This window comes from Pangasianodon hypophthalmus, chromosome 11, assembly GCF_027358585.1.
Source record: "Pangasianodon hypophthalmus isolate fPanHyp1 chromosome 11, fPanHyp1.pri, whole genome shotgun sequence".
NCBI classification, from domain to species: domain Eukaryota; kingdom Metazoa; phylum Chordata; class Actinopteri; order Siluriformes; family Pangasiidae; genus Pangasianodon; species Pangasianodon hypophthalmus.
Genome location: NC_069720.1, coordinates 25951766 through 25965690, shown reverse-complemented (window position 1 = coordinate 25965690; position 13925 = coordinate 25951766). Strand labels below are relative to the sequence as shown.

At 39.6% G+C, this 13925-nt stretch overlaps 1 protein-coding gene across 7 annotated transcripts in view; it reads right to left on the bottom strand.

The window, feature by feature from the left end:
- The window catches only part of vps13c (vacuolar protein sorting 13 homolog C), a 105238-nt gene that overhangs the window by 32965 nt on the left and 58348 nt on the right, over nucleotides 1-13925 (bottom strand). For all 7 annotated transcript variants that reach the window (XM_034308646.2, XM_026947175.3, XM_026947171.3 and 4 more), the window contains 15 exons: nucleotides 11496-11609; nucleotides 11180-11283; nucleotides 10897-11064; nucleotides 10372-10676; nucleotides 10104-10251; nucleotides 9742-9886; nucleotides 9490-9617; nucleotides 9241-9401; nucleotides 8855-9105; nucleotides 8333-8556; nucleotides 8133-8225; nucleotides 7675-8040; nucleotides 3253-3342; nucleotides 2924-3079; nucleotides 2555-2819 (listed from right to left, as the gene is read on the bottom strand). In XM_034308646.2, coding sequence (XP_034164537.1) covers nucleotides 2555-2819; nucleotides 2924-3079; nucleotides 3253-3342; nucleotides 7675-8040; nucleotides 8133-8225; nucleotides 8333-8556; nucleotides 8855-9105; nucleotides 9241-9401; nucleotides 9490-9617; nucleotides 9742-9886; nucleotides 10104-10251; nucleotides 10372-10676; nucleotides 10897-11064; nucleotides 11180-11283; nucleotides 11496-11609 — 2718 coding nt within the window. The remainder of the gene's footprint in view (nucleotides 1-2554; nucleotides 2820-2923; nucleotides 3080-3252; nucleotides 3343-7674; nucleotides 8041-8132; nucleotides 8226-8332; nucleotides 8557-8854; nucleotides 9106-9240; nucleotides 9402-9489; nucleotides 9618-9741; nucleotides 9887-10103; nucleotides 10252-10371; nucleotides 10677-10896; nucleotides 11065-11179; nucleotides 11284-11495; nucleotides 11610-13925) is intronic.

Genomic DNA, 13925 nt, shown 5'->3' with positions numbered 1-13925 from the left:
CCATGAATGTAATATTACCTAGTACATGGGCCTTGTATACTCTGAGGTAAAAACTGCTCCACAAATGGTGTGAAGTCAATCATTGCTGCATGTAATAGCACCAGGATGGTGTTTCTTTCTGGGCTCAGAAACTTATCTCTTTCTGAATGGAGCATGGGGTCTCTTTCTGAAGGCAATGCGCCTATGTCTGACACTCTCCCCCAAGAGCCTGTACATGTGATCTCATGTACTGGAGCTAAACACCATCATCGGTCCACTGTGACCCCATCATTTGAGCCCGTGCAGTATGGCATACTGAAATGGCCCTCTCTAAACCCTCCTTCTTCGCTGACACATTAGCAAGAAAGTGCAAGAACTACATAACTTGGTGATAAGCGTGCCTTGCATATGTTAGTGTCTGGATGACTCAAGACTGACCATCTTCTGAAAAATCATATCAGCCACTTTCCATAATCAATCTATTGACCTCACAGTGTTCCATGGTGGGGAACCCATTAAGCTTTCCTTGCTATGTCCAGTACACTCTCTACTATTGCGACTGGATGGCTGTTCGTCTGTCACAAGGAAATACACAGGGAAGTTCCCTGTCTTAACAGAGACTGGCTGACTGTGTGGTGGATGTCATCGAGCCCGAAAAAAAACAACAAAAAAAAAAACACCAAGAACAAAACAAATAAATTGGGTGATAGAAAATGCAGACTGAAAAAGTAGATAACTTTTTTGCTGTCAAATATAATAAAATATAACATGAAAGCAAGAGATTTAAAAATGAAAAATAAAAAAAGACTAGTATGATGATATACCATATGAAGAATAAGACAACAAGCATTAAACTAAAAAAAAAATCTAATAGCGGTCTGCTCTAATCTAATAATCTATTCTAATTCTATCCCTAGTCTAATAGTTGGTTTGATTTCAGAATTTGTGTAGCATGGGTAAGAAGTAGCAATGGAGGTGGGAATACATACAGGTAGGCAAAGAGATCTAACTCTCATAGATTAATCCATTTTGTGGGAAAGGCTTTGCATCTGCAGAGGGTCATCTGCGCCCCTTTTGGTTAGATAATCATGCGTCTTTGCTAATTGAGCCTGGGGTAGAGGCTGGCTGATAACACTTCCCTGACTGCTATGGCTGCAGTCAACAAAACCTGCATTCTCAAAAGTACCTTAGATCAGACATAGTAGCTTGCTCCCATCTTCCTGGTGAACGGTGTGATGTCTGTGATGTGCTATAGTGCAAGGGTGGTTATGGAAGTACGCATGTAGTCACTGTCAAATGGGTGGTGTTTTCAGCCCCTGCCTATCACTGATTCTTTTCAAGTGGGGGCACCACTAAAGGCCTGACCCACATTGTGGACAAGAGGTACCTGGGTGTTTGTTTGAATGCATGATTTGTATGCTTGCAGCTCTTACAAGGCCTGTGGTCCTTCAGAGAACTTCAAAGTGTTGATTCAGCCTTTGGTAACCTACTGGTGTTACCAATATGTGGCCAGTCTACTTTGTTCTTTTGGCTTTGCATTTTCCAAAGCGTGAACACTCCTCCCTAAAGCTTCTTTGGCCACAGGCCCAAAAAACAGCCCAGGCATGCAAGGCAGACTTCACAGGTTCACTTGCATGCTACCAGCAATGTGGATTGTGCCAACCACACACAGAACTGCACATTCAGTTTTCTTTGAATTTTTGTGGCTAGTGGCCTGATTAGGTTGATACAAAAGTAGAAGGCAAACAACTTGTGGCCATTCTCCAGGAGGTCCAGGCATAAAAGCATAAGTCCATGGAGGTTCAGGCTGGAGACAATGTGGTCTGCTGGGCAGCAGGCAAACTGTTTCTGAGTGGGGTCACAGAGAAATTGGTGACACAAGAGCCAAATATCGGGACACACACACTCCAGCTCTGTGAATACCAACAGTACCAGTTAATCATAAATGCTCTGGGTAAACTATAGATGTTGGCACCTCTGTGTTTCCATACTGTGGTTTGCCCTGAAATCAGACCTCCAACAGGGTGTTGGAAGCTGTGTTCTCTGAGCTGAGCCGCTTTCAGAAAAGGATGTTAGAAATATGTCTACAGTTACTAAGCTATTTAGAGTCAAATTCTGTTTTGAGAACTGTAGTGATTAAAGCAAGTTTCAATTCGCAGCAAGTTTTAACTTGAGAGAAACAGACCCAGAACTAAGAGAAGCAGAAATAACTTTGGTTATGAATGAGGCAAAGAGCAGAAAGACATGTTTAGGAAGAGGATGTAGGCATAAGATCCAGGTAGCAAGTTTGTAGCTTTTGATGCCTTGCTCACAACAGATCATTCTGAAAGTTTCTCAAATTGTAGTGAAATCTTCTCTTTAATAAATATAAAAATGTACAACCCAGGTCTAATGACTCAAATTTGAACTTTCAATTTCCTATTTCTGATTTGATTTTGAGAAGAAATTTGGATTTTCAGTACAAACTTAATGCTTATTTAGATATTTAAATGTAAAGCAGAGTAAGTGGTTTTCCAAGAAAATATCTTAGTGTCTCACACAGTACTATAGAATATGATGCAGAGGATGCAAATACCTATGCTAAGGTTGAAAAGGCAGCTCTCCTGTCTCTGCAGCGTTGAAAATTTTACTCGTGTTGAAAATTCAAATATAGAATATTCCAAATCCAAGGATTCCCCCACTCCTACTTCATGCACTTTACTTTGGGATGGTGAGTCAGCCAAGCGCAGATTAGCACTATGCTGGATGATTAGTGGCACGCCAAGGGAATTCCGGATAGTAAATGGAGCTTTCTCTTTCAGAGAATGATCAAATGTGGAGACAGTGCCCTCTGAGAAAGCCTGACATTCAAACACACAATAATAGGATAAACCAATATGTGAAAATTCAACAAAACATTTATTATGTAATATTTTATCTTGCACAATTTAGATCAAATGTACACCTGGGTGAGGTTGTGAAAGACATTCAGGCAGCATTTGGACAATGTGATGTTCATGGTGTCTTTGGAGCAGATGTTGATGGATGTGCAAGATTCAGGCAGCACAATGAAGTCATCACCAGGAATAGGGCTCTTATCACAAACAGGGTTATTCTTTACCTATGTATAGCCAGAAACATAATAAACAGGAAACAAAAACAAAATTACACAGTGGAACAACAACAATAAAAAAATAATGCTCAAAAAGCAATTAAATATATACTCCTACACCAACATGCACAATATACACAAGCACAAGTTATTAAACAATGTAACCACTAAATAGACAATACCTCAATTCCAAGGTTCCATCTGCGTTTGCCGTTATCAACTCTCTCTATGAGGGGCTCCCAAACGGCATGAGACTCATTAAAATAGTTCACCTGAAATAGGGAAACAGGGATATCAAGAAAACCTCCTCAGTTCACAACAGGAAGGGAATATTGTGATTAAGTCACTTTATGATAATAATACAACCTATGATTATCATGATTTTGGTATACTGGCATTTTTATTCCAAATCAGCAGCACTTATTCTTCATCAAAGTTTTACTTGATAGACTCTTATGGATGTATGCATGTTCAAGCAGCCATAGAATTTCTTTTTAACCAATGTATGTGTGTGCAAATCTAAGGACATACACCCCATAATTATCTACAAATATGAAAGGAGAAGCAATACCATTAACTGTTAATGAAAAAGCACTTTGGCTGCAAGCATGCTTTTTTTTTTTAAATATAGTAAATACCACAAGAAATAGGTGAATTTTAACTCATCCATGTGCATTAAATGCTGCACTGTTGGCTCTTAAATGCCCTTGCTCCTCAATGATTCTTTCCCCTCATACTTTCTAGGACACTCGTATTTATAAGCCTGGAAAAAGAGCCTACAATTTCTTGGAAATTTACCATTTTCAAGGAGCTAAATCCACAGCTAAATCTGTTTACAGGCCCTGTTTCTCTCCTGAGAGTCCTCCAGCTTTGTAATTAAGTGACAGAGTCAGGCTGTAATGGATGTCTGAAAGGCTCAAGTTTGAGTCCACAGGACCACACTGCTCAGCCCCATATACCAAGCCTTGTGCCATGTGACTGCATTATGGTGAGAGTACTGACATAAAAGCTATTTGGACAACAAATTGATAAACAAATGGCTTTTACGCCAGATGCCCACAACCATTTCAGATCTGCTGTCTTCAGAAATCACTTAACATGACCTGAGTGGACCCTATGAAAACTAACACAATAAGCAAAGACAGAACCCAAACAAAAACAATTGTGCATAGGAGTCGGATGACGGCAAGATATCTGCCAAGATAACTCCTGTATGCTCAGATACTGACTGCCAACAGAAGAAATGTAGACAGCTTTGATTTTTGCACAGCCAAAAAGGAAAGAAAGATTACTGAGCTTTATATATAGTACCATATACTGTAAGTACCCACAAAATCAAAATTGGTGTTTAAGGGCTTTTTGTACATTTCTTGCCATTGTGGACACAAATTAGCCAGTTCATTTCAAAAAGAATGCAGCATAACTGGAAATATTGTAAGTTTTTTTTTTTTTTTGGTACATCATCATACCAGTATTCTGTCAAACCACTAGTTCAGAGTATTCTTTATACTTTGTACGTTTACAATAAACAATAAAACAGTAACAAACAATAAACAAACAATAAAACAATATTTTTAAACTGATGTTTAAATAGGCTAACAAATTGATTTGACTGTAACTCTGATACTTTTAATAGTATCAGAGTTAGAAAAGGCTGCCTATACAGAACCCTCTGATGACCATCAGACCCTCACACTCTCCTCCGCTGACGTCCATAATGCACTGAGCAGAATCAACGCACGCAAGGCTGCTGGCCCTGATGGCATACCTGGACGTGTGCTCAGAGCATGCGCTGAGCAGCTGGCAGGCGTCTTTACAGACATTTTCAACCTGTCCTTTGCCCAGACAGTAGTACCAGCGTGCTTCAAGACCACCTCCACTGTGCCAGTGCTGAAACACTTCTCTCCAGCGTGCCTAAATGACTATCGCCCTGTAGCACTCACACCCAGTGTTGTGAGCGACTGGTCCTGGCTCACCTCAAGACTTGCCTGCCCCCCCACACTGGACCTTCACCAATTTGCCTATCGAAACAATAGAAGCACAGAGGATGCTGTGTCCACAGCACTGCACTGTGTGCTCTCCCACCTGGAGAACAAGAACACATACGCAAGGATGCTGTTTGTTGATTTCAGCTAAGCATTCAATACAGTCATTCCCTCCAAGCTAATCACTAAACTTGGGGATCTTGGCATCAGTCCCTCCCTCTGCACCTGGATCACGGACTTCCTGACCAACAGACCTCAGAATGTTAGGTCAGGCCACAACTGCTCCACCACCATCACAGTCAACACTGGCGCACCCCAGGGCTGTGTGCTGAGCCCGTTCCTCTACTCCCTGTTCAGTCATAACTGCATGCCTGTGTGTGGATCTAACTCCATCATAAAGTTTGCAGATGACACCAAGGTGATTGGGCTCATCAGTGACAACGATGAGTCTGACTACAGGGCAGAGGTGGAGCACTTAGCTGCATGGTGCGCTGACAATAACCTGCTTCTCAACTCTAGCAAAACCAAGGAGCTCATTGTGGACTTCAGGAAGGAGAAGAGCGTGCCACATGATCCCATCCACATCAATGGCATGGCTGTTGAACGTGTCTCCAGCTTCAAGTTCCTAGGGACCCACATCTCAGAGAACCTGTCCTGGTCAACCAACACCTCCAGCCTGATCAAGAAGGCTCATCAGTGCCTCTTCTTCCTGAGGACACTAAAGAAAAACCACCTCTCCGCTGACATCCTGAGCAACTTTTACTGCTGTGCGATTGAGAGCATCCTTACCAACTGTATCACAGTCTGGTATGGGAATTGCAGACCGGAAGGCACTGCAGAGGGTGGTGAAAACCGCCCAACGCATCACAAAGACTCCACTACCTGCTATTGAGGTGGTCCAGAAGAAACGCTGTCTACGCCGGGCACGCAACATTCTTAAGGACTCCTCCCATCCTGCCCACAGTCTTTTCCAGCTCCTCCCCTCCAGGAGGCGTTACAGGAGCCTCAAGACCAAAACCAGCAGGTTTAGGAACAGCTTTTTCCCTACAGCTGTCTCCCTACTGAACTCTGTCCCCCACTGAACTGTATATAACTATATCTCACTGTATATATATATCTTCATACCTCATCTCTGATCTCTGTACTTGTACATATTGTTCTTACCAGATCTTTCAATTGCTTATCTGTAGATTAGTATAGCACATATGTAGATTAGTATAGCACATATGTAGATTAGTATAGCACATATGTATATTAGTTCATACTACATCTGCATATTGGTATTAGTATAGCACATATGTATATTGTACATATTACATCTGTATATTCTTGCACTATCTTAATTTAATTCCAATTATCTCTCACTGCCTTTGTCTGTACATAACTGCTCTTAACTGTACATTATGTTTATTTGCTACTCTTCATATTGTACATTCCGTTATTTACTACTGTTTATACACACTGTTTATACTGTACATACTGCACTTGCTGCTTTTTGCACTTCTGATTAGATGCTAAACTGCATTTCGTTACTCTGTATTTATACATGTGTAATGACAATAAAGTTGAAGCTAATCTAATCTAATCTAATCTTTCTCTACATCATCATCATCTGCAAATTATCGGTAGGCCTACCCAAGATTCTGAACAAAGTTGTTCATATATCAATCAGAGGCTAATAAATCTCATCGTGGCATAGCAAATTCAGTGGAATCAAATATCAAATATTGAATCATTGCCTTAAGAATTGAAATTGTACGGTGTGTAAGCCTGAGTTTATGTTTATATGCACTTATGCATACATGTGAAAAAATATAAGTGAAAATATGTGGAAATATAACATATAAGTGAAAAAATAAAATAATAAATTAAATAAATAAAATGAAATGAAATTGCTTGGGTCTTGTGTGTGTGAAATGGCCTTTTGTATTAACCAATCAGGGACATGACTGAAAACATTATTTAGCACTGTTTATGCTTCTCTGCTGCTGTGTGCCACTAGCAATGAACTCCTAGTGTTTTAATGTTTAAGATGTTTTACCAGGTTACTTGTATTGTAGGAGGACACTGTATTACCTCCTCTTGATATTTTCACAGAGCACAGTTTGCAGTCTGCTTCACTTTGATTGCCATCATTAATCATGAAATAAGTCCAAATCACTGTTACGTCATCTCTTCGGTTCATCAACATGGCAATGTACACTAGCCTTACCACATATAGTCTCACCTGGCATTGGGGCATCTATTACAAGTAAGAGTAAATAAGCATGGTATCAGGTTGACACCTGACACCAGTATCAGTATCAATGCAAGCCTAATTAAAACAACACACATGGTGTGTTGATGGTCCACGATCACTGTACACTTGTGTCTTTAACCATTTTATACATTACTGGAAGAGATTCAGTGCTATTATTCTTTTCAGGGTAAGCTTTAATAATATAATATTATTAATATAATATTAAGTGTGGGGGTGTCAATAATTTTGAAAGCAGCACAAAAACATGTTAAAGGTTTTAAAAATATTATTATTAAAATAAAACTGTTAGTATAGCACAATTTGCTTAATTTCATGAAGGATCCCAATAGTACTGGAGAGGACGATGCAAGGATACATACCTCTAGTGTCATATCTGCAGACACACTGAGCAAAGAAGACCAGTTTTGTGCACAGCCAGACAGTGACGACTCAGCCAGCAGCAGGGGAACAGTGTGGTGGCCCTGGCCGGACTCCAGAGTCACCTGCACCACCTTCACATCAGCTCTAAATGTCTCGACCTTTTTGCTGCTGTGTACCTCCTGGAATCTCTCATTCACCTCAGTTGCAGTCTCAACATCCAGGAACCAGAAGTTGCAGGAGTAGATGTCCCTTACAGCCCACAGTGTGCTCAGCTCAACAGGCTTCTGATTGACCACCTCCTCCTTGGGCTTAGGGGTCATGGCTGCAGTGATGGTCAGGACAGTGTTGAGGATGATTGGTGAGATCTGTGCAAAAAGGAAAATGCACTAAACATTTCAAAGCAATTCTACACAAGGAAAACTCATCTAGGTGAGTTTGAGTACACAGTTCTACTCACTTTTACAATGACTTCATCTACAGTGACAGAGCCAGTGAATGGACCACTGGCTGAAATTTTGGTTTCAAGGAGAACAGAACATGGCCTAAGCACCTGGTGAAAAAATATAGCATATTAAAAAATACTATAACAAATATAATTTTACACATATTAATAAACACTTTAATAGTGAACAGTTAAAGAACAAATAAAAAATTTACAGTGGTTACGGCCTTGCTGTCCTTGTTCCTTATGAATGGGCAGGCAAGAATTTTGAGACCCTTAAGGTTGACTTTCATGACCTGAGCTGCCTCTTCAGAGAACAGACTGAAATCACACTGGAAAGAAGCCACTAAAGCAGGAGCTTCTGCTTTCATTAGATTTGCCACAAACACCACCTCCGGATCTATCACAATGGCACGCAGCATGGTCTTCTGGGCTGTGGCTACAAACACCAAGACACGAATATACAATAGGTCTTTCTGAACTAAGACAGAATCACAATATACTTATCTCAGTATGTGAAATAATGAAAATACACACATGAATTATGAAGCATGCAAATCATTAAATGTCTATTTCTTATTATTGCTGAGGAGCTCTAAAAGAAACTCAACTGCGGAACCTTGGTACAAATTCTCCCAGTCAAGCTCAATCCCAGGTGTTGTTCAAATGCAAAATACAAACAGTACATGCAGTATGGGAAATAGTGTTTGGTTAATGATTCTATGAACTTCCAGTACCTGCATTCAGTTCACCCTGGGCCATTTGCTCTGAGATCTGTTTGCGTGGGAATGGTCTTGGTTTGTCTGACACTGTGCCCTGGGACTTGGCCAGAGCATGGATGAAGAAGTCAGCCACAGCCATGAGAAACTCCATGCTGGCACAGAGATACAGTTTCTGGAACACAGCTACCACAGAGCGTTCATCTCTGTTCTGTGAGTATGTCAAGTCAATCATGGCATCTGAGCTGTCATCACGCTTTTTCAGCATTCTGACCATCAAAGAGATAAAACGATAAAAAGATACTCACCAGTTCAAAACAAAGTGTCATCTTGCAAAATACAACACATTATGTAAGTATTTACTTTAAAAGACATGTGGGTTGTATATAAGTAGATCTGTGTACCTGGATGTGATTCGCTCAAGGCTGCTCCTCCTGTCATCTAGGGTGCAGGTGGTGAGAATACTAGAAACCTCCAGACTGCTGTCATTGAACAACTTACCAGAAGCAGTTATCTTATGTAACATAAACGCTCCTATACACAAACGCTCATGATGCACACCAGGCTATAAACAGGTGAGAGAGAGAGAGAGAGAATCACTCATGACAAATGTAAGCATATAAACATGGCTTGTGATTAGTAGGAACACCCACCTGGGTGGGATCGTTGTTGTACAGTACCAGACCAAGTGACTCAACATTGAAACTGAAATTCACAGTCTCCACCAGTTCATTCTCTGCTGATTTGCTCTCTGGCTGTCTTCCTACAACATTCTCAGAGACTACATACACACACAGACAGTACAGTATTCAGAAGTGGCCCTTTGCTTAGAAGCATGGAAGAACATTAAAAGACCATTAAAAAAAAAGTTAAGACTATTTTATAAGAAGCTGTGTATCTGTTACCATTATGTGTGCAAGATCTGGCAGGCACATTTGCCTGTTTTATTCCTGGATCTGGGCTGATGTATGGTTGAATGCTGCTGGCCTCTCCAATGTTTTCCATCAGAATCTTTAATAAGAGAACCAGGTCATCCTGACTCAAAGCTACCTGCAACAAAATAAGAGAGAACCTTTTAGCACTGACTCTATAGTTGCTATAGTTCTTGTGTACATATTGGAGATCTACAAAATTTTGACCTTTAATTGTAATAAACTAAATCTAACCATCATAGAATAACCATCCATGCCACATACCAAAAATATCATGTTTGAACTACATTAGAAATTGTCTAGCAGATATTCACAGGTGGAAAATAAGGACTCACTTCCATGGGCTTCAGATCTCCATCTACCTCAAGGGCAGCCATCTTATGGTACCAGGTAGCGGCAAGGTTACGTCTGACCGACAGGACCAGGTTCACTGGTTGTAGGAGCTCAGAACTAGGTTTATTTACATCTTCCTCCATAAAGATTCTAAGATTATTATAAAACCCATACCATATTAAAAAATTACAGAAAACACCCAAACTGTGCCAATAGTGATGGACGAAGAAAACCTTAAGAATAACCATGATACTTTAAAACAGTTTTCACCTGGACAGCTTAAGCTGGGTTAGCTCCAGGTCAATGTTATCTATGACAGCAGGCAATGGACAATTCTCTACTGGAAGCAGAGAGAAGCTGTTCCGCACAGTGATGAGACCTAGGTCAACCTCCACAGCATTGTGAGACATGGATGACTGAGGGATGATGATGAGTGGGGCCTTTAGTCTAATGTCCATGGAGATTCTGAAACTCTTCTGAGCAAAGTCCCTTACACTGGACACTGCTTTTTCCGCTGCCTGTGCTGTGGCCACACTTAAAGCCTCCTTGGCCATTTGAAAGCTATTACTGAATTTCTAGCATGGATACATTCAGAAAGAATCAGAATTAATGGGACTCAATTTGCTTTTTGGAACATTCTACACCAACAATCCTAATGATGCCAAAATATTTCTATGAAAAATAACAACTCTTTAACAACAAAAAATCATAATAATCTGTGTAATAATCTGTGAATTTTATTAAATAATTGCAAATTGTTTAGCCAGTAAGTGTATAATTAAAGTTCAAACTTACCACCAATATCATGACAAACTTCTGTAGATAGACTACTTGAATGCAGCCCACATTGAGCTTGACCTTTCCATCCACTTTTGAGGTGTCTGTGTATCCCTCACCTTCTGTGGCTTTAGGGGTTAGACTCATATTAAAGCTGAATACTTCATCATCCACAATACAGACAACCTAGAAAAAAACACAAATACATGGTGAATAAAGGTGCATAAAACGTTAGATTCTAATGATAGTTATCCTGTATAATGTGTCTAAAGAAAGTCAGGCATTAGCACTGATGACTTACCTTTTTGTGAACTGCTTCTGGGTCTAAATTAATGACAACAAAATCATGCAGTCTAGCAGACATGTGTGTTTCACTTTCCTTCATCAAGAGAGACCCATGTAGATCTAGATGGGTGTTTGAGAGAGATTTAATGAATGTTTAGTGGCACGGCAATCGTAGCTGATGATAAGGCTTGGTAAATAGTAATCAGACACTCATCCAGTTCTCAAATATTGATCAATTTTTAGATATAATAGATGCAACCACAAAAAGAATCTGAAAATTGTGGCAAATTGTCACTTTTAGCATAACAGGTACAAGATTATATAAATCTGACCCCGAATCTTCATGTCAGCAATGTTGCAGTGCTGGTCACATAGTAACATGTTGAAGGCCCCCAGCTGCACAAGGATTTTCAGATCAATGATGTCTCCTTCATAATGGCACCTCACTGCAGATGGAACAGTAATAAAGATGCTGCTTCATGTATGTAAACATTAAAATGTAATCAGTAATCAGTCAACTCCATAATTACTAGCACCCTTCAGGAGAATGGGCAACAAACACAATTTTTAATTTCCCATTAAACAACTGGAAAAAACTATTACTCTTTGCTTTAACAAATATTTTTAAATGATTTTAATATAATAGTATCTTCTCTCAAAAACCCATTTAAAATAATTCATAAATAAAAACAAACCGTCATCCTTCCAGAGCATTACTGGTTTTAATTCATTTTTATATCATTGAATATTCAGGTCATACTGTAAGCCTGCACCACGAAGAGGACCTCAGTAGGTGAGATTATTTTGGGTAAGTGCAGGTGCAAGATGGACAGAGGAATGTCATTGCTATGTGTTGTTAAGGAGGGCTAACTCTCATAGATATGTAAACTACAAAAACTTGATTGCAGTGACCTTGACCCTGTTTGGATCAATTCCAAAAATCTAATCAGTTCAGGTGCTGGTTACAATGAACATTCCATGTAAATCCAACAAACACTCAACCACTATTTCTTGAAATATCACACTAATGAGAATCTCAGACAGACACATGGATGGATGGATGCACAGACAGACAGAGCGACAGATGGATGGATGGCAAAAAATGGGCCTTGAGTTCCTGAACATGAAGGTGTAAGTAACATTTCTGAATGACAAACAGGAAGGAAGCTATTAAAGAAAAACTATTTCAGACATTTGACCTTGATGAGACCTTGTTTAGATTTAAATTTCACAAACTAATCAGTTCAACTACTGGTTACAATGATAATTCCATATAAATCCTACAAACATTCAACCACTCATTCTTGAGATATCGGCCTAACGAGAAATGTACACTTACAGATGCACAGATGGACCAATGGCAAAAATCATACCAGCCAAAAATGGGCTTTGAGGTCCTTAACATGAAAGTCATATCTTTGTATGAAAACAGGAAGGAAGCTATTGAAGGAAATTTATTTTCTATAAATCCTACAAACATTCAACCAGTCTTTCTTGAGATATTGCACTAAAGCATCAGAAAATGATGATCTGTTGCCCTGCACTGAACTCAGCATAGGCTATTAAGTTGGCCATATGATTACAAAATAGGCTAAAAGGGAACAAGTACCACAATATACAACACAATTTTCTTTTGTCAAGTTAAAGCTGCAGGCACCACATTTTCTGACAGACAATTAAATCATCCAAACTGAAATCTTATGACACTGGCGTGTATGGCTGCCAATGGAAAAAGTTCCCTTGTATTTACTGATGATGTGATTGCTGACAAAAGCAGCAGGATAAATTCTGAAGTGTAGGGCTATATTATCAGTTTAAATTGAGCCAAATGCTTCAAAACTCATTGGATGGTGCTTCACAGAGCAGATGGACATTGACTTGCATTTTACTTGCTGGAAAAATGCCCCAAGAAGAGGCAGAAACTGAAGACAACTACAAATCCAGTGTCTGGTGATGTACATGGGTTCCAGACATCAAGCAGTCATTGACAATTTAATTTATGATTATGTTAGTTTGACCAGTTACAGTTAAGTGCTGTAATTCCTATACCGTTCACCCAATTTGGATGTAATTACAAAATTAAGGCTGAAAGTCATTTTTTTAATTTCAGCTCCAATATACTGTACACAATATACAGCTCCAATATACAATAACTGTGGAGACAGTTGAAATAACAATAACTTTGCCAACGTCCAGATGTTTATGGACCTGACTGTATGCACTGGAAGTAAATTTAATAACAAAAACGAAAGTGTACAAATATTTATTTCCCCTCACTGTACAACCTCTTAAACCTCTACAGGACAAAGCCATACCTAATAGTCCCCTTTGCTCTCTCACTAGCCTGACAGGATGCCAGGCCGGGTACCTGACCCTGACTCCTTCTACCCTCAGTAACTGTGAAGGCATGTTTCTGCAGAGAAAAATTTATCTGAATATTTTTCAAGGGCACAAATAAACATCACCAATAGTTTCTTTCCTGACTCACAATAACGGGATTTCTAACAAGTTTTTCTTTTATCTGCTGAGGATAAACTGGTGTGTGCTATGATGCAAGCACAGTCATACAAGTTTGCAAATGAACTGTTGACTTTAATGTGCGCAGCTACTTGGTATCGTGAAGCTCTTCCATTATGCACCTTAGGCACAGTGAAGGCTTTGATAATTTTTCACTGTTTTTGGGCTACCCAGATATATCCAGACAGACTAGTGTTCAAACTTTATTTACACTTTATGTCTATTTTCTTAAGTAATTTGTAATA